Genomic DNA, 19,325 nt, shown 5'->3' with positions numbered 1-19,325 from the left:
TTGTTGATAAAATTACAAACGGAATCGTTACACATGAGGGGTAAAAAAATAAAAAGACAAAAATTAGATTCACAAACATTAAAATAGCAAAATGATAACAAATAATTTAAAATTGTTATAATTTGAACCGTACCAAATATATTTATCAAATTAATTGTATATATATTGCATCCAGCCATGCCAACCAAATTCAAGCTAGGTTCCATGGTACTTTTTACCTATGTAAACTACCCTAGCTGATTTTAAGTGCTTCTCAATTTTAAAATTGGTTGATTGCTATTGTTGTACGAATTATCATTATTCTGACCGGGGACTTAACATTTTTTATAGTTACTCTAAAGCTTCCTCTAACAACATCAAATTTATTGTTATTTTACTGCTTGTCAGATGTTTTATCCTGTTTATCTTCTGGTTGAAAGATAAACCCAATTTTTTTTGAAAGCAGTTTCAAGAAGTTGGTCTCAATCAACTATTGAAATTAGTTGTATTATTTTCCTATGGTTAGGCCCTTGCAAAAAACAAAAAACCCATAAGCATTTTAAGGAAAGCTTTGGGTTCAAAAAGCCCAACCAGGAACCTCCTATCCTTTGAAATACCATAAAAGTCCTATCTTGCAGCCATGTCAGCACACACTATCCAGAAGAAAAGAAACGAGTGGTTCTGCTGCATCTCCAACCCTGGGAACGGCATCTCCACACTCATTTCCAAATTATCAAGCACTAATGAAATTAACACAACCAAAAAAATTTAGAAACAGAAGAAACATATCAATAACTTAAGCCACATACATTTTGACACCAAAAAAAAGGAAAGGAACTTGAACCACATTCTGTCCCTGGTGGACTCAAGAAGAGTCTTTCATAGGACAGTTAAAATTATAGCCTGCAAAAAGGGTTCACTAGCAAACATTGCAATGGCCTCAACCTCTTCTGCTCTCACTATATCCTCTTCTTCCACCCTTCTTGATGGCAAGGCTCCAAGACAGTCACCAGCTGCTTCCCCTCAATGTGTGAGCCTCCCCCCTCCCCCTTTGCACTCTCAGAACCGTTCATGGAAGACCACTGCTTATTGTAAGTCACTCACAAAACACTTCAAAGTTATCCTTTCACCAAACACATGGCTTAAGTCCCACATTGACTAGCGATCTGACCAAAATAGTGTACATAACCGCAGAACAACTCCTACTTCATCAGTTGGTTTTTTGGTTAAGCTCAAAGACATCCTAAGATGATATCTGAACTTATCTTAACAATTGTTGCTTTTCAGGTCGCAAGGTTGCTCGAAAAGTTATGGCAATGGCCACAGGAGAGGCACCAGCTGAAGCTACCCCAACTGAGGTGCCAGAGATTGTCAAGACTCTTCAAGAAACTGTAAGAGTCTCTTAATTCTTTTGATGGGCATCTCTTGAGTTTGAATTTGAGACTTTTTTGTTTTTCTGACTTGAATTACTTGATTTTGGTTGCATAGTGGGACAAAGTTGATGATAAGTATGCAGTGAGTTCACTTGCCTTGGTTGGGGTGGTTGCATTGTGGGGCTCAGTTGGATTGATCTCAGTAGGTTATTTAAATGTTTATTTTTGAGAATTCTTTGATCATTATTGCCTGCTAGTTACAACTGGCAATTCTTTATGATCATATGCTTGAGATAGTCCTAAGCAGTTACTGTATCACTTTGAACAGGCAATTGATAGGCTTCCTTTGATTCCTGGGATTCTTGAGATTGTAGGCATTGGATACACTGGGGTAAGTGAAGTATACTTAATTGCTGGCATTGATTACACCATTTATGCTCATAACAATCGGCAAGGAATCTAGAACCAATTTGGATTAGTTTCTCAACAAGTACTTACAAGAGAACAATAAATGAAGCAAGGAAGTGAAATGAATCGAACTTCATGCATAAGTTTAGATGAATTTTTGTACCTCAACTTTTTACTAGCTCTTTCATCTAATGTTTTCGTAAGTACCTTTTTTAGGTTGGGAATCAAATACTCATCTCAATTGAAAATTTTATAAGTTAATCCGAACTTACTCTAGTTTCTTGCTACATTTTTCTACCCCTTAGTTTCTACTATCTTATTATTTTTTATAATAATTTTTAACTTTGTTGGATGATTGTGTCTAACTGGTTTAACAAATGAATCAATGCACTTCAACTCCATTAACCAGGATGAGGCACTATTCAACAAATACAGAATAGCCAAGAAAACTTAGGGGTTTTAATAATTACACATTCATAAGAATGGTTTTAAAAAATTTCTTGTAGTACTGGATTTTATCTACATGAAAACCTATCATTCATCTTCTACTTGTTTCTTTGCAGTGGTTTGTATACAAGAACATAGTTTTCAAACCCGACAGGTGAGCACAATTATTCTTCAATAATTTACTATAATTTGGTACAATGTATCGTTAACTTGATGATTAATGATTTTCAACAATTAATTTTCCCATGAAAAGAAGTTGTCATTAAACATGATTAATTGAATACCAGGGAAGCTTTGGTACGGAAAGTAAAAGAAACATACAATGAAATACTCGGGAGCAACTGAAAGTGTTAGGAAATGCTGAGATGTTGTTGACACGAAATAGTCATATCTTGCTGCTTCCTATTGAAGATGTCATCATGCTTCATTTTGTCGCCATAAGCTTCTGACCATACTTTATCCCAAGTAATGTAATATGTTCTGAAAAAATTGTATCTTTTTATATATCTTGATCCACTTTTAAGACAATCTCATTTCCTCAATTATATGTAGTGGTTGACTACAAGGATAAGAAAAAGCAATTGAGTTCATTGAGCTGAATTCAATGACTTTGAAAGAATATTTCATGAACATATTTGTTATCTATCTGCATGCAGGATGCTTTCAGAGAACTTTGATAAAATATTTCCATTTTATTTGATGTTAAAGTATGCAAAGAGATTTATAAATTTTATTCCTACAACTATTTCTACAATTATAGGATGAGATAAGAGAGGTGGGTGAGATAAAACAGGTAATGTAATGAAGAGAGACTGAGAGAAGAGATGTATTAGAAAAAAGTATTGTAGGAAGTGTGTAGGAATAATATATTTCAGAGAAACCTCAAGATGTTTGTCGAGTGCAGCAAAACATGGATTCGTATTTTGTATCTAAGGTTTGAATCTTCACTCGTTTTTTTGGATAAGGTAAATGTAAGTACCTTTAGAAATGTGTTTTCAGCCCAAACACTTTTTCTATCTTGGAGACTTGGACTGAAACACCATCTTCTCTCCCTAAATTTATATGGATAAAAAAATATAACTCAAAGAGGTGACTTGTGTATGGTAGGGAAATAAAATGAATCCAAGTTAACTTATGCATCTCAACTTTTGTATGCTTTCCCCTTTGTAGAGCATACATCTCCACACAAAAAATACACAATTTGTAAGGTGGTGTTCTTAATTTTGTATTATTTAAGGAGTGGGCTAGTTAACTTATTCTAGAATGAACCTTCCCCAGTTTCAGCCCTTTATATTCCGTTCCCAACCTTGGGGTGGCGGAGAACAAGTTCAATGGTAGTTGCCCAGTAAGCAGAAACTTTTGACTTTGAGGAACTGGGGAAATATTTGTTTTCCATAATTAGAGGAATCAACACTCCTTATACATGCATCTTGAGTTATCTTTTGCTTGGTTAATGTCTTAATGAATCATAGAACTGACTTTCATTGGAATTATTCAATTCCAAAAAAATCAATATGGTGAAATCTAGTCTACTTCTTGCATTGGTTTGGTTGGGATTATGGAACTAATTCCGTTTTGTCCAATTTTATTCTATTTTTTTAAGGCTGAGTGGTCGACAACCATGAACCACCCCAATGATTTCATAGGTTGAGATGTCACTAAATTCCATTAAAAAATTTCATGAAAGAAATCGTTACGAATAATTGAAAAATTTCCAAATTACCATCTTGCAAAGCATTGACAAAGTCAATAGAAGATAGTTTTCATCCTTTGAGCCACAATATTTTCTTCCATACGATTCCATCAAATAAAGGTCGCAATCACCGTATAAAAAAACTGGGTGGCAATCTATATGTCTGACTAGGAAGAGTGTTACTTACACACAAAGTTGACTAGGAAGAGTGTTACTTACACACAAAGTTATCAAATTACGTCAGTAATTGATTCAATTTAATCTGATATATATTAAAAAATTTAAAATTATATATATAAACATATTTAACTATTAGACACATAAATTAAAGAATTTAGTTAATAACATTTAATTCAAAAAATATTTCTAACATATCCTTCATAGTGCTTGTAAAATAAAAAAAAATGATTCATTGGAAACAAGATTTTATTAAATGAAGGATATGATAAGAATATTATCGTTAAATGAGATAAAAGTTAGTTAGTATTTATTTATATTTAGGTTCAAAATTAATTTTTTTTTGTTGCTTATAATTAGGTTCGAAGGGAGTATCTCTTATATATAGTTTTATAATTATGATTAAGAAAAGTTTATTTATACTCTAAAATCTAAAATAACAATTAAAGTATTAAAGTTGATAACACAAGTTCACAAATAATAAGTTAATAACACAATTATACAAGTTTTGAGTTTTTTGGAGTGTTTTGGAGTTTTTTTTTTATTTTTTTACGTGAAATGAATTTTAAAAATCAGCTCAGATTGTCGGTTTTACCAATTTTACCCCAAATTGATCGGATCATCTTAGACTAGATACATGGTCGGTCTAATAATGAAATCGAGTTTTTAAACTATGAATGATTTTTTTTTTAGTTTTAACATTAATACACGTGTAAGATGAAATTTTTAAAAATGAAGGAAAAATACCATTTTTTTTCTACCAGAAAGATTTTGATCCTACCATTATTATTTTTTGTCGTTATTGATAAATAAATATAAAAGCCCAAACATAAACTATGGGAAAACCTTCACAATACGAGGTAAGATCTTTATTGGCTAATATCTTTTATATATATATATATATATATATAAATAACAACAACAAAGATTGAACATATGTCCTTAGATAATTGGTAAATAATGTTCGAGCATGATACTATTTTTTCAAGCAACAAGCAAGGATAATAGAAGAACAATTTGAGCAACACTCGATAAGTGTGTTTACTTATAAAATTCCATAACCCAGAAGCCAGAGACACTGCAAACGATTTTGATGCCACTGAATCCAGAACTTAATGCCAATTCCATGAATTCATGTTGGGTTCTCTCTTTTCCTCCTGAGTTTTGAGTCATCATTAAGAGGTCAGCTTGGAAACCACTCTTAGCAGTAACTGTGCTCTCGGGCAAAATGGGAAGAATTAAGTCCACAACAATCACTTTTCCATCACTAGGAATAGCTTTATGACAATTCTTCAACAACTTCAAGCATTGTTCATCACTCCAATCGTGAAGTATCCACTGAAAAAATTGGTATAGAAAAGCCGTCACATAATTAAAGATGTATAAGAATTTTGACGTTGCCGTGCAATATATCACAAATTAATGAATAGTAAATTTATTTTATTTTATAATTACTTCCTTAATAGTCAAACTTACTATAAAACTTTTCACTTGATTGAAAGTATAAAATTCGACAGTAAATATTTTATTCCCAAAGGCTGCTTGAATTTATTTACTCTATACCCTATATTATATGTTAGGGTAAACTTGGTTATAATTTAGTTTACTTCCTGTCGGGATATGCTCAGCCATCAGGAAGAAAATTTAGGAGATAATTTTTTTTTATGCACATGGATTTTAAATTAAATTCAACACTGCATATTTTTTAAGCAAAAACATTTTTATTCACGAAGAATATAACTTTAATTTAAGCACAAAGCGTGCTAAAAAAAGAAATAATTACAAAATATTGAGTGTTGCTCAGATTTTTGGCAAATTTAAAAAATAAACTCCCAATAAAGCCTCTTTCACCGAATCACGAGACGTACATAATTAAGGCTTGGTGCATGACATTTTTTTAAGTTTTAGTATAACACAGTTTTGTTAGTGTTATTTTATTAAGTAATGATATGTGAAGCAATTAGATGTGACATACTTGTCTCCTTCTCCTTCTTCCTCACTCTCTTTGCCACAGCTCACGTGATGGACAGGGAGAGAAATGGAAAGAGAAGCAGAAACAACAGTATCTATTGAACCATGGTGGGTTTTTTTTTATATTTTATTAGTTAATAGAATATAATAATTGATTTTTTTAAAATAAATTAAATAATAAATAATAATATTACTTTATTTTAAATATGTGTTAAGGGATTGTGTTAAATGATATAATATTTTATTTGTTATGTCATCACGGATAAGACCAAGAGATATTATACTAAAATATCATAAAATAATGTTAAATAGGTAGGTAAACAACAAAAATGAATTTTAGATAATAAATTAAAAATAATATATTTTTTAGATATGATAATCCTATTTAAATTTTTATTTATTTATTTTATCAGTTTGTTGGTAGGTACATGTAGTTTATTTTTTGACAAAATATATGCAATTCAACATGTCACTTAAATCAATTCCTAGTACCAAAGTAATTTTATCTAAAAATACCAAAGTGAAGGTGGGAAAAAATTGAAAATTTATACCGAGATATATTTTTCAAACAATTAAAAGTTACTAGAGATTGAAATTTCTTGAAGCTAAAATAACGGGAATTGAATGTTTAATAAGAAAAAAAAAATTGATGGATAATTCCAATAAATCTTGAACTCACCTTCATAAAAATGGCGTCTCCGTTGGGAACACTCTCAAACATATCTCCTCCAACATGTTCGATACCTGCAACATAGAAACAATTCACAATTCAATGCATACTATATATTAAAAAAAAGGTACAGCCTTTCATGTCTATCTTAATTTGTTTCGATTAGTATATGCAACAAATTAATTAAATGGCGATCGATGAGATTATTATACCGGGGTATGTAGGAGCATGCTCTATGACATGTGGCAAGTCAAAATTAACACCTTGAACATGTGGATATTTAGAAGTGATTAGATTGAGATTGATCCCAAGACCACCACCAACATCCACAAGCCTATTAATGTTCTTAAACCCTTCGTAAAACTCAAGAACCCTCTTCATGACTATAGTAGTAAGGTTGAACATAGCTTTGTTGAAAACATCATTGAACCTAGGATCAACTGCTGGGTACTCAAATGAGTGCATGCCATGAACCCTGTTGAATGCTACACCCCCTTCCAAGATGGCTCCTTTCAGTTCAGTCCTATTATTCAACGCAAATAATTCATTATCATAAAAAGAAAAAAAGAAAAAACAAACATGTGCATCACATTCCAGACGCCACCTTTAAAAATTCTACCTCCACTAACATTTTTTTCCGAATGATATGATATGTTTGTCGTAGACTAGAAGTAGAAGACAAGAGTTTTTAAGTCGTACGCGCGTCTATCGAAAACAAAATGGATGACTTCTTGCCTATTTCCTATAATAATAAAATATAAACTATGATACTGAAAGAAACCTAATTTCTTTATTTAAATAAAGGTACTCAGAATTTTGTGAAAATTTTAAATAACAATATTAAATAAAAACATAAAAAGAGAAGGCAAATTTCGTAAATACTCCTAATTTTCTACCCAACAGCTGTGATTGACCGAAGTAGTAATCTATTATAACTACAGACATCACTCTTGTTTTAAATAGTTAGGGAACGACTAGATAAATAATTTAAATAACTATTTAATAAATTAAAAGAAATCATTTTCATAAACTAGACTATAATATGTTTTATATAATAAATTAAAACTTAACTATAAGATGTGATATATATATATATATATAATAATAATAATAATAATAATAATAATAATAATAATAATAATAATAATAATAATAATAATAATTTCATATAATAATTTATACTACACTATTTTTAGTATCTATCTCTTCACTCATCATTTATTACATTTTAATTTTATCTCTCTTGTACAACTTGTTTATAATTTGTTGTACATTAAATATTATTTCACATATAGTAATTATTTGTTGGTAGATATCAATTCTGTCCATGGAAATCATGGCTATATTCACCCCCAAAAAATGATGGCTATTACAATAATGAGTTGATGTTGACTATGCATCTACATCCTGTTTGCTTTAAATGTGTATCTGGAAAGGGTGATATATTCACACAATTGGCGAGTTAATAAGAAGAATAAATAGTAAGTATGCTCACAGAGTTACAGAAAGTGTAAAGAATTGTTATTTAATTATAAATTATTACGTAGAATAAATTTATTAATTTTTACATAATCATCTTAAAACACATATTAATAATGATGTGAATGAAAGATTTTGCAGTGAGTCAGAAAATAGATATTGATAGAATTATAAACTGACCAGCTTTCCAAGAAGACCTTGTCAAGAAGTAAGTTCAAGGTAGCTCCGAACGAGACACCATCAGCATCAGTGACAAAATACTTGGAAGCATAGGTAAGACTATAGAGCCTCTTAGGAGAGTTTTGGCCATGTTGGAGATCTTCAGCATCAAGAGAGGAAGATAGCATGGAGTGACTAGCCAATAACCTGAGAAGCCGGTCCAACATCGTGGGAGCTTCAGGGTTCTTTGTGCCAAGTTGCTCTATAATCTCCTCTGCTGATAGCTTCGCACCTTCACCGGCTTTCGCTATGATGTCAAAGATCCCTAACTCAACCGCGGTCCGAACCACAAACGGATACACCATGGTAGACATCATGTTCATGGCGAAAAGTATACCATCTTGCTCTTCTTCAACCTGTTTAAGGTGCATGGCTTCACCGTTACTGGTTTCCAATGATGGAGCCATGATATGAAATGAATGTACCAAACAAAGCAGCTATATATAAAGAGAGAGGAGTTAGAAAATGTTGTGTTAATTGAAGCTAGCTAGCTGCTTTTAGTAAGCGATGAAGTGTGTGTCTGTTATTAGGGGTATATATAGATATATAGAAGAATAAAGTGAGGGGAGTAAGCATATTGGGAGATTAATCAAATAAGAAAATTTAACATATTTTAACCTAAAATTTTAAGTTTCTATTTTATGGATATTTTTTTTATTTATATGATGTTTAACTTTTATACTTTTATTCGATATAATATGATGGTATAGTGTCATAAGAAAAAAAATTAAAAGAAATAAAATGTGTTGACGAGTGTTAAAAATTAATTAAGGAGTATTCAAATATTATTGTCCTACCAAATAATATGTGTCATGAATTTTGATCCTCTACATTTGAAAAAATAAATGTAACGGCCGGGATGCAGTTTGATTTTTAACCATATATACATTCTCTTTTTAATTTAAACTCTTCTATCAATATTTTATTTAAATAAAAATATTAATTAATGGCCGAGATTCATGCAGTTAAAAATATCGGCCAAAGATCTTGATCGTACGTGTGCCCTTAAGAGTTGCTGTGTACCACATACAAACCCATGTGTTGACAGTTGGAGATGTTACATCAACAAGTGGGGCTACATTTACAATTTAGTTATGTTTAAAGTTTTAAAATGACATGAGAGACTATTTTAGTAATGGTTGTTGTGGTTGTTGGATCACTCTTTAGATGGTTATCAAGTTATATATATATATATATATATATATATAAATGTTCAATGTTACAAACTTGATATTTGAGAGGTCTGCCTTTAATGTGAGGCCTTTGTGCCCTTAAGAATTGCTGGGTGCCACTTCCAAACGCATATGTTGACTGTTGACGTGGATTACAGTTCATAACTCTCTATAAGTACAAACATGTTGAGGAGGGTAGGTGGTTTGTACCATAAAAAAAATAAAAAAATAATATTTTTTGCCTAGATATATTTAAACGTTATTTTATATGTAATCTCTGGCTTCTGGTGTAGCTCGTAGCTGCAATTTGGATGACTTGTTTTTTTTATTGGCAATTTGGATGACTTGTTCCTTATTAAAGGTCAATTTATTTTGGACACACACTAGCGTTATGAAGTACTTTATATTTGTCTCATTGTATATTTTCTTTCTTTTTCTTTTTTAATCTCCTTTGGCCTTGTTTAACAACACCCAATAGTTTTTTTTTTAAAAAAAAAAGAAAAAATGAATAAGCAAAAATCATTAAAGGTGTAAATGCTAGAAATGAGCACAACTCTAGACTCAATACAATTAGCACATAGCAAGACTTGATAGGTCTCTCTAGTATAAAAAGAATCAAATTAAAGTAAATGGAAGCACCAAGGCATGACAATATCTCAGTCTCACCCTCCCCTAACCAAAACATTATTAGTCTACTAAACATCCAAGCGGCACACCATATTTGAGGTAAGACCAAAGCCAACGATGTCTGTGTGATCTTTTTGAATCTTTTACTTATATACCTGTACAAATCACATTTGGACTTTGCTATCAGTATATCTTATTTATAATATTAGCCACGATGATGATACTAATTAATGTGGACTATACGCTCAGTTTAACAATATGAAAGTATACAGAGGAACCTTCTTTTGGACTTGGATATAATCTTTTATTCATAATCCTATTGATTTCCAATTTAGTATACGCTTGAAAACAGATTTTTTTGTTTTTTAAGAAAACTCAATGAATTAATTTAAAATTGTCTTTGTCGTGTATTTGGCGAATTTAGTAGTTTTCAATAAGTATTCCTTTATATGTTCATTTTTGTGTGAAATGATCAATAGCTTTTCTTATATAAGCTAAATTATACTTTTTGATGTTTTATCTTATTTTTAATATTCATTTATCATTCAGTAAGTATAACTTTCCTATTATTTAGGTGAAAAATAAAGAACTGAGTTGAATAGAAAAGAAAAGAAAAACACAGATTCAAATTTTTTTAAGTACATGAAGTGTGTGTCTGCTTGTAGGGTATATATATACACTTGGGAAAATAATTTTACACAAAAAGCAGTTTTATCTTTTACTATACATTCTCTTTTAATTATACATATAATCTTTAAAAAATTATATTTAAAGTGATTTATAATTCATTAATTAATGAGATAAAAATCTTTAGGTATACTTAAGAGTATATTAAAATTAAACTCTCAAAATTTAGAATATAGGTACAAGTTCTCATATCAAACAATGTTTAAAGAAGCAGAAGCTAGCCGTGGATCAATTTTGAGTGAAGATAAGTAACCAGACACACGGTATAAATACATCCAGAATCTCTCTCATGCACACTCTATCTGAGTATTCGAAGAAAATCATCAAGTAGCTACGGTACAATTATTTCGCTAAACAATAAAGTAACTTACTGCCTAGGAACAATGCATCCGAAATTAAGCTCGTGGAGATTAAACTATGCCCAGAAATCCAGAATTAAGTTTTGGCAGAACTCGCGCGTTAATAGCAAAATATTAAATTTAATTTTAACCGGGAAAATGTGTCTTCATGATCAATTATATATATATAAGTATAACTACAAAGTATTAATAACTCGTGGCATCACTGCAGTACAAAAAAATAATGATAACTGGTGACATCACTTATATTTCATTAATAATATTAAACTGTCATACATTGTTGACCAATTATAATAACCTCTAAATATTCTTTGTGATGATATATATAATATTAATGAAATAAGTGATTTATGAACTTTTGGAACAGGTTATATATAAGTTTCACAAAAAAGAAAATATTAAACATATATAATTTAATAAATATAGACTAAACTCCCACAAATATGTCAAGAGAATCTGACCAGCTCAATTATTGATTAAATAAAAGTGTATGATTTATTATAAACTCTTGATATTATTTTAGATTCTCATAGATAAAAAAACTCCGACAAATATTATGAACATTTTTTTATAAGAGAAAATTAATTACAAGTAGATTGACCGTAAACATGCTGGTTGAAAGGATAAAATTTAAATACAGCTTTTAATATTATTTTTAATTAAAATTGTAATTTCAGTCTTATAATCATTTCTAGTAAATTAATGGCATAAAAGAACCGAAAATCCGTCTGCTCATTTTATTAATTCCAAAAATCTTGTCTACTCATTGTGTGAAGACTAGATATTGCAATTTCTAATTTTATTTTATTCCATCTGCAGCAGCATGTGTGACATACAACATTTACTTGAAGAACTCCATAACCCATAAGTCAGAGACAAAGCATGTGAATCTAATGCCACTGTATCCAGCTCCTTTTGCCAATGCCATGAATTCCTCTTCACTTCGCTCCTTCCCTCCTGGGTTTGTAGTCATCATCAGTACATCAAATTGGGAAATGCTCTTTGATGCACCTGTTGTCTTTGGTTCAAATGGAAGAATTCCATCCACAACAATCACCTTTCCATCACTAGGAATAGAAGCATAACAATTCTTTAATACCTTCAAGCACCATTCATCACTCCAATCATGAAGTACACACTACAAATTACCATAGCCATATTTGATTAATTAAGCAAAGTTTATTGATGGAAATAAATTAATGAGACTCATGCATGCATGAACATGAAATATTAATGTAAAGGACAGTTTAGACTTGCAAAACACTTAATACCCACCATCATCAAAATGGCATCTCCTTGTGGCACACTTTCAAACATATCTCCTCCCACATGCTCAACACCTGCAATCAATTACCATTACATGATTTGAAAATTAATTTTGTTACAATGGATGGAGTTTCTTAAATATTTTTTTTTAATATTATTGTTCAATTAGAATTTGAGTTTGTTGAAATTTAATGCAGACTTTTAGAATTATGGAAGTAAACTTCAATTCAAATTAGAGAGCTCTATTGAAAATATTTAAGGATTCTTTGATCTTAATTAACTAATATAGGTTTTGATGGCTAATAATGGTTAGGGAATTTATAAACAGAAAATTTTCATTGGATTATGGGGCCATTGAGCTCGGTTTTGGGTCATTTCGTTTTCTTTTGCACCATGAAACAACATCTAGAACTAGACTATAAACTAGAGACGATACCAGGATAGGTAGAGGCATGTTCTATGACATGTGGCAAGTCAAAATTGATACCCTTAATGTGAGGGTATTTAGAAGTGACTATGTTAAGTGTGACACCAAGGCCACCTCCAACGTCCACCAGGCTATTGAGGTGCTCAAACCCCTTGTAGGATTCAACAATCTTCTTCATTATTAAAGTTGCACGGTTTGTCATAGCTGCCATGAAAAGCTGATTGAAGCTCGAGTTCATGTCGGAATATTCAAACACGTGTTTTCCATGAACCCTGTTGAAAGGAATACCTCCTTCTAGAATTGCATCTTTCAATTGGTACCTTGGAATTAGGGACACACAAACTTTCGGTTTAGCATCTTATACGTACGATATATATAACACAACTCTTCATTGAATTCCAAAAAAATTCATGGAGAAAAGTTTTAATTTGTTTTAATTTATATGTCAACAAATTAAGAAATAGTTCAATAACTTTGATCCAGTATCCTAGAAATTAAGCATTATTAATTAATTGACACATATTTTAAAGAATTTGATTATAATTAATAATAATCTAAAATGTGACTAGAAGTACTGTGACTGTGATCCTCTCTAATGGTTTCAGACTATATAATTATATAAATTATTATATAGTCTAAAACCATTACATGTCAAGTGTCCTAGCCAATTAATTTTCACATGGCACGGTCGAGTTTTTCAATTTATAAGAAAGAGTAAATAAAACACGATTATGTATTATGTGCAGATTCATCGAGGACATGGACATGTAAAAATCCTAAACCATGCAATTATTTCTCCCGACTTTAGATAGTAGTGACAAAAACAAGAGAAAAACTCACCAACTATGAAGGAGGGCCTTGTCCTGAGTCAAGACCATCAAAGGGCCTAGTGAGCCAGCACCATCAATGGAAGCAAAGTATTTGGCCACAGGGTTCATGGCATAGAACCGTTGCAGATGTGGAGGAGGACCATGTTGTTGATCAGCAACCACTGTGCAGTCAATGATGGAGTGACATACTAAGAGCCTTAGGATACGATCCAACATTGTGGCTCCTTCTGAATTCTTGCATGGAAGCTTGGCTGCAATGTCCTTGGCAGATAATTTGGCACCTTCACCTGCTTTGGCTATGATGTCAAAAATGCCAAGCTCTATGGCTGAGTGCATGGCCATGGATAGCACGCTAGAGTTCACCAGCTGCATTGCATAGGTGAAGCTTTTTTCTTCTTCCATTTCTTCTTACTTAATTATTCTTACTTGTCTTTTGTATCACTGATATGTGTATGTTTGCGTTAGAGCTCCACAGAATTGGCACAAGTGTTTATGTGCATATATATATATATATACATAAGAGGAATGTTCGTGACATTTTCTTTTTAAAATTAGATATATTTAAAACTTTGAAGATAAAATCATTAAATAATGAATGAGACTCATCAAACTTAGTAATTTCTAACAAATTTCTAACAGAATGTTGCTATCGTTTATCTTATATATTATTCATATTTAACATGAATTGCAGTTGCTTTATCGGTTTATCTGAAATGTGGCATGTTTCAAACCATATTGGATATATCGTTTTATGGGGAAGGTGGAACTTCAAACTAATTCACTAGCTAGCCAACAAAAAAAGGAAAGTGGCATGCTTCTTGAACGTCCTTAGGGGAAAAGAAAATACAGGATTATGTCTGAACAGTGTAATTCGGCATCATCAGGTTTGTCATTCAAATTTAATATTGACGACAGGCGCAGAAACAGATAATTCAATCTGGATTTTGTGCAAAGCAGTTAGTGCCACTGATTTCACATTTAATATTTGATTAGTTGCTAGTATATTTTTTTATTACAACAACAGCTATTCCCATATTTAGTTAAGAATCTTATGATAAATAAAATTCAATAGTATTTGTAAATTTCATCTTCAAGTGACTTGATCATATCAGGGTAGTCTTGGTAATGTTAAAAAGAGCCTCAGCAATTTCCATCATAAGTGATATAATAAGTTGTCCGATATACATTCCTCAATAAGACAATAAGCGCATTCTTCGCTTGATCACTTCAAATTCTAACCATGAATTATGTGAAATGTCGAGAAAAGGCATATGACCATAGTTGTCAAAATCAAACCGAAATATGGTATTGTTAATTCATAAACAAAACAAGGAAGGTGACTTGTCCAGACAAATCCTAGCTTACCAAAGAACTAGTCAAGAAGGGCTAAAATCAGTCAAAATCAAGTTAACATCAATGATAAAAAATCGATTTCAAAAGATGTTTTATTTTTATTTTTTATCTGTTCAATCTTTTTATTCAAAAATATTGTTTAAAAGAAATAAAGACGAAGTTGACGTATGAATAATTTTTTATCTGTAATACTATTCTTTTATACTAGTATTAATTTGAATTTACTCAACAATATTATAAATATATATATTTAATTATCACCACTTTGACTACAATTAGTTATAACTTTTACTTCGTTTAGGGAGGAATCAAATTAATTGGTTTTACCGATGCCTTTGATGCATTAACGTTGTTTCATGATGATTTCATCAGTTCTAGACGCATTGGTTATCTTTGCTCATTACAATAGTCATTCTAAAATCTTATCGTGATGCATTATTGCGGAGGAATTATTTGGTTTGGCCGATACCTTTTGATGCTTTAACCGTTGATTCTTGGTGATTACGGTTCAAGATGGTTTGGTCATCCTTACTCAATAGTCATTCTAAATAGTCATCCTTGGGTTTTTGTGCTTAATTGGTGGCGTGGTATTGCAGTTTGGTCAATGCCGTGTTTTAGGAGGTTACGAATGAGAATAAGATTGGTTGATTTTAGACTTTTAAGCTAATGAAACTTATGATAGGAAATGAAATATTATAAAGTAAAATAAATAATAAATAATAAAATTAATTCCTAAAATATTCATTTATTTATTTATTTAAATAAATAAAATATTTTCTTTTGTTTTTCATGAGAATATTTTTATTTATTTATTTTACTTGTCAGCATAGATTAATTTAGTTATGATCATAACTCCTAATATCCATCTTTACAAAATAATTACTAGTGCTAATTACTTGTTAGCTACTTGTTCATTTCGTTGTTGTTGGTATAAAGTCGATTGCTTGAATAACTAATTAAATTGGGCGATGCTAAAAAATAAATTGTTTTAGGTTAAATTATACTCATGGTTCACTTATAATTCTCTATCCGAGGTTAGTGTCAATTAGACAAAAAGGACAACATTAACTCGATTCTAAAGATTAAAAAATTACTTTAAACTTTTCAATAATATAAAGAGACTAAATAGATTAAAAAGAGAGATAAAAGGAGTAATTTAGCCTTATATGATTTATTCTTTTAAAATCACCGGACTGTATTAAACCACTTCGGATGAATTTAATGGGGAAGGATTTTGTGGTCATTGTTGTTGTAGTGTTTCATTCATTATTATCTATTGACTCAAAAAATATTTTATTTCTAAAATCTTTTCACATACATAGTATAAAAATAATAGGCTAAAGGAACCGAGCAATATCCGTATGCTTATTTTATTAATTGCAACAATCTTGTAAACTTGTCTACCCATTGTGGAAAGAGTAGACATTGTAATTTGTAACATTATCTTATTCCATCATCAGTTGCTCATGGGGCATATATTATCTACTTGAAGAACTCCATAACCCATAAATCACAGACAAAGCATGTGTATCTAATGCCACTGATGAATCCAACTCCTTTTGCTAATGCCATGAATTCCCCTTCACTTCTCTCTTTCCCTCCTGGCTCCTGGGTTTGTTGTCATCATCAGTACATCAAATTGGGAAATACTCTTTACTGCACCTGTTGTTAAGGGTTCAAATGGAAGAACTTCCTCCACAATCACCTTTCCATCGTTAGGAATTGCAACATAGCAGTTCTTCAACACCTTCAAGCACCATTCATCACTCCAATCATGAAGCACACACTACAAAGCTCGGAACACCATAGGCATATTTAATTAACTCAGCAATGTTTATTAAAGTAAATAAATTAGTGACACAGATACATTATTTGTTAAAGGAATGTTTAAATTTACTAACAAAAATTAACAAACTAATAACTAACATTTGTCTATATGAAAAAAAAAACACTCACCATCATCAAAATGGCATCTCCTTGGGGCACACTTTCAAACATATATATCTCCTCCCACATGCTCCACACCTGCAATCAATTAATAATAATACATGATTTGGAATTAAAATTAAATTTAGTTATAACGCATAGATGTAGTTTCACTGGTTGCATGATTCTCTAATTAAAATTAGAGCTTCTCTTCATTAACTTGCTTACATTTAAAGCAGACTCTTAGAATTACGAAAGTAGAACTCTAATTCTTATCATTAGATAGTAATTTCTGAACTATTTAAAAAACTGTATCTAAATTTTCTCCAAACTAATAAAGTAAAGGTTTTGATGGCTAATGGTTAAGGAATTCATAAAAAAAAAATTATTGAATTATGGGCCATTGACCTCTTTTTTTGGGGGTATTATCTTTTGCAGCATTCATAAAAAATCCTCCAAAACTATATCTATAAACTAGAGATCATACCAGGATAGGGAGAGGAGTGTTCTATGACATGAGGCAAGTCAAAATTGATACCCTTAATGTGAGGGTATTTTGAAGTTATTATGTTAAGAGTGGCCCCAACGCCACCACCAACGTCCACCAGCTTATTGATGTTCTCAAACCCCTTGTAGGATTCAACAATCTTTTTCGTAATTAAAGTCGCACGGTTGGTCATTGCTGCCATGAAAAGCTGATTGAAGCTTGAGTTCATGTGAAAATCCTCAAACACTTGTTTGCCATGGATCCTGTTGAATGGACTACCTAGCTCCTTCCAGAATTGCATCTTTCAGTTGGTACCTCAGAATTATGGACACAAAAACTTTCTTTTTAATTAATTAGCAAGTCTTGAACAGGATCTTAATTATGTGTTATAGTTAATTAAGTTAACAGTTGACTCTTTACTTCATTGAACTGTAAATAAATTTATGGAGAAAAGTTTTTGAGTAATCAAATTAAGAAATAGTTCAATGATATTTATCCTATATCCTATAAATTAAGCATTAACGTTTTCATATTAAAATAACTTGACTAGCTACAATAATAGTCTAATATGTGACTAGACATAGGACACTCGAATCCTTTCCTACAATGTGACTAGACTATAGATGAAAACAGGCACATAATCCGAGTCAAGGAAAAAGTATTGTATGGTTTGAGATCACCATATGTGCCACAGCCTACTTGTTTATTGTCTTCGTCACTCTTCAGGTGACACGTAGTCAAGTTTTTTAATTTAAAGGGAAGAGTAAATAAACCTCTAGTATGTGTTATATGTATGCAAATTCAACAGAACTATAGACATGTAATAGTCTCATATCATAGATAATTTCTCACTCTCCTGACAATAGAGTAGAGTACAAGAAGGGAAAAACTGACCAAGTTTGAAGTGCAGCCTTGTCTTGAGCCAACATCATAAAAGGGCCTAGTGAGCCAGCACCATCATCAATGGAAGCAAAGTATTTGGCCACAGCGTTCATGCCATAGAGCCTCTGCAAATGTATAGGAAGAGCATGCTGATCAGCAACAACTGTGCAGTCAATGATGGAGTGACATGCTAGGAGCCTTAGGATACGATATATCCAGCATTGTGGCTGCCTCTGAATTCTTGCACGGAAGCTGAGCTGCAATGTCCTTTGCAGATAGTTTGGCAGCTTCACCTGCTTTGGCTATGATGTCAAATATGCCAAGCTCTATGGCTGAGTACATGGCCATGGATAGCACGTTGGAGTTCACCAGCTGCATGGCGTAGGTGAAGCTTTCTTCTTCCATTTCTTGCTTACTTTTTGGATCATCTATTATTTGACATGATTTTTCCATTTAACCCAAAGGGAGCAAAGTCATTAACCAAATCAGATGTGATATTTGTATGTTTAATTTGCCTTAGAGCTCCACAAAATTGGCTCAATTGTTTATGTATATATAATTAATATTAGTATTTAACATTCAACATGATCCCCACATTGCAGGTGCTTTCTTATCCGAAATGTCATGAAAGGGAAGATGAAACCACAAGCAACTTTGCTACTTTCTCATGAAACGGTGTTGTTGAGTGATTATTATAGGGAAAGGGAAGCAACTGATTAAGACCTTTTGTACTACATGCAGATGGAGTGGCCATTTCAGACCTTTTCAACATTATCTGGTCTATTTGGTTCAGTGACAATCATTTGGTGTACAAAGGAAGAGTTATGTGGATTTTCAACAGGTGCTTTCTAAAGCTTACAGTCAAAGACTTGATGTCCATTAACTCTCAGGAA

At 31.6% G+C, this 19,325-nt stretch overlaps 3 protein-coding genes and 1 pseudogene across 3 annotated transcripts; 1 reads left to right on the top strand and 3 right to left on the bottom strand.

The window, feature by feature from the left end:
* The first annotated feature begins 632 nt into the window (after positions 1-632).
* Positions 633-2,907, top strand: LOC114418256 (protein CURVATURE THYLAKOID 1B, chloroplastic-like). Its single transcript, XM_028383512.1, has 6 exons — positions 633-1,070; positions 1,267-1,370; positions 1,468-1,554; positions 1,681-1,743; positions 2,324-2,361; positions 2,495-2,907. The coding sequence occupies exons 1-6, from the start codon at positions 914-916 to the stop codon at positions 2,550-2,552; spliced, it is 507 nt and encodes a 168-aa protein (XP_028239313.1). The 5' UTR covers positions 633-913; the 3' UTR covers positions 2,553-2,907.
* Positions 2,908-4,945: 2,038 nt separating this feature from the next.
* LOC114418255 (anthranilate N-methyltransferase-like) lies at positions 4,946-8,938 on the bottom strand. Its single transcript, XM_028383510.1, has 4 exons — positions 8,378-8,938; positions 6,931-7,241; positions 6,728-6,792; positions 4,946-5,415 (listed from the first exon to the last, which is right to left on the bottom strand). The coding sequence occupies exons 1-4, from the start codon at positions 8,821-8,823 to the stop codon at positions 5,119-5,121; spliced, it is 1,119 nt and encodes a 372-aa protein (XP_028239311.1). The 5' UTR covers positions 8,824-8,938; the 3' UTR covers positions 4,946-5,118.
* Positions 8,939-11,969: 3,031 nt separating this feature from the next.
* Positions 11,970-14,279, bottom strand: LOC114418253 (caffeic acid 3-O-methyltransferase-like). Its single transcript, XM_028383509.1, has 4 exons — positions 13,795-14,279; positions 12,964-13,274; positions 12,537-12,601; positions 11,970-12,399 (listed from the first exon to the last, which is right to left on the bottom strand). Exons 1-4 carry the CDS (start codon positions 14,184-14,186, stop codon positions 12,103-12,105), a joined length of 1,065 nt encoding a protein of 354 aa, XP_028239310.1. The 5' UTR covers positions 14,187-14,279; the 3' UTR covers positions 11,970-12,102.
* Positions 14,280-16,413: 2,134 nt separating this feature from the next.
* Positions 16,414-18,860, bottom strand: LOC114418254 (annotated as a pseudogene).
* Between the last annotated feature and the right edge of the window lie 465 nt (positions 18,861-19,325).

Source organism: Glycine soja, chromosome 7 (genome assembly GCF_004193775.1).
Source record: "Glycine soja cultivar W05 chromosome 7, ASM419377v2, whole genome shotgun sequence".
In the NCBI taxonomy this organism is placed as follows: Eukaryota; Viridiplantae; Streptophyta; class Magnoliopsida; order Fabales; family Fabaceae; genus Glycine; species Glycine soja.
Note: the sequence above shows the minus strand (reverse complement) of the source record. Positions and strands in the feature narration are given on the sequence as shown.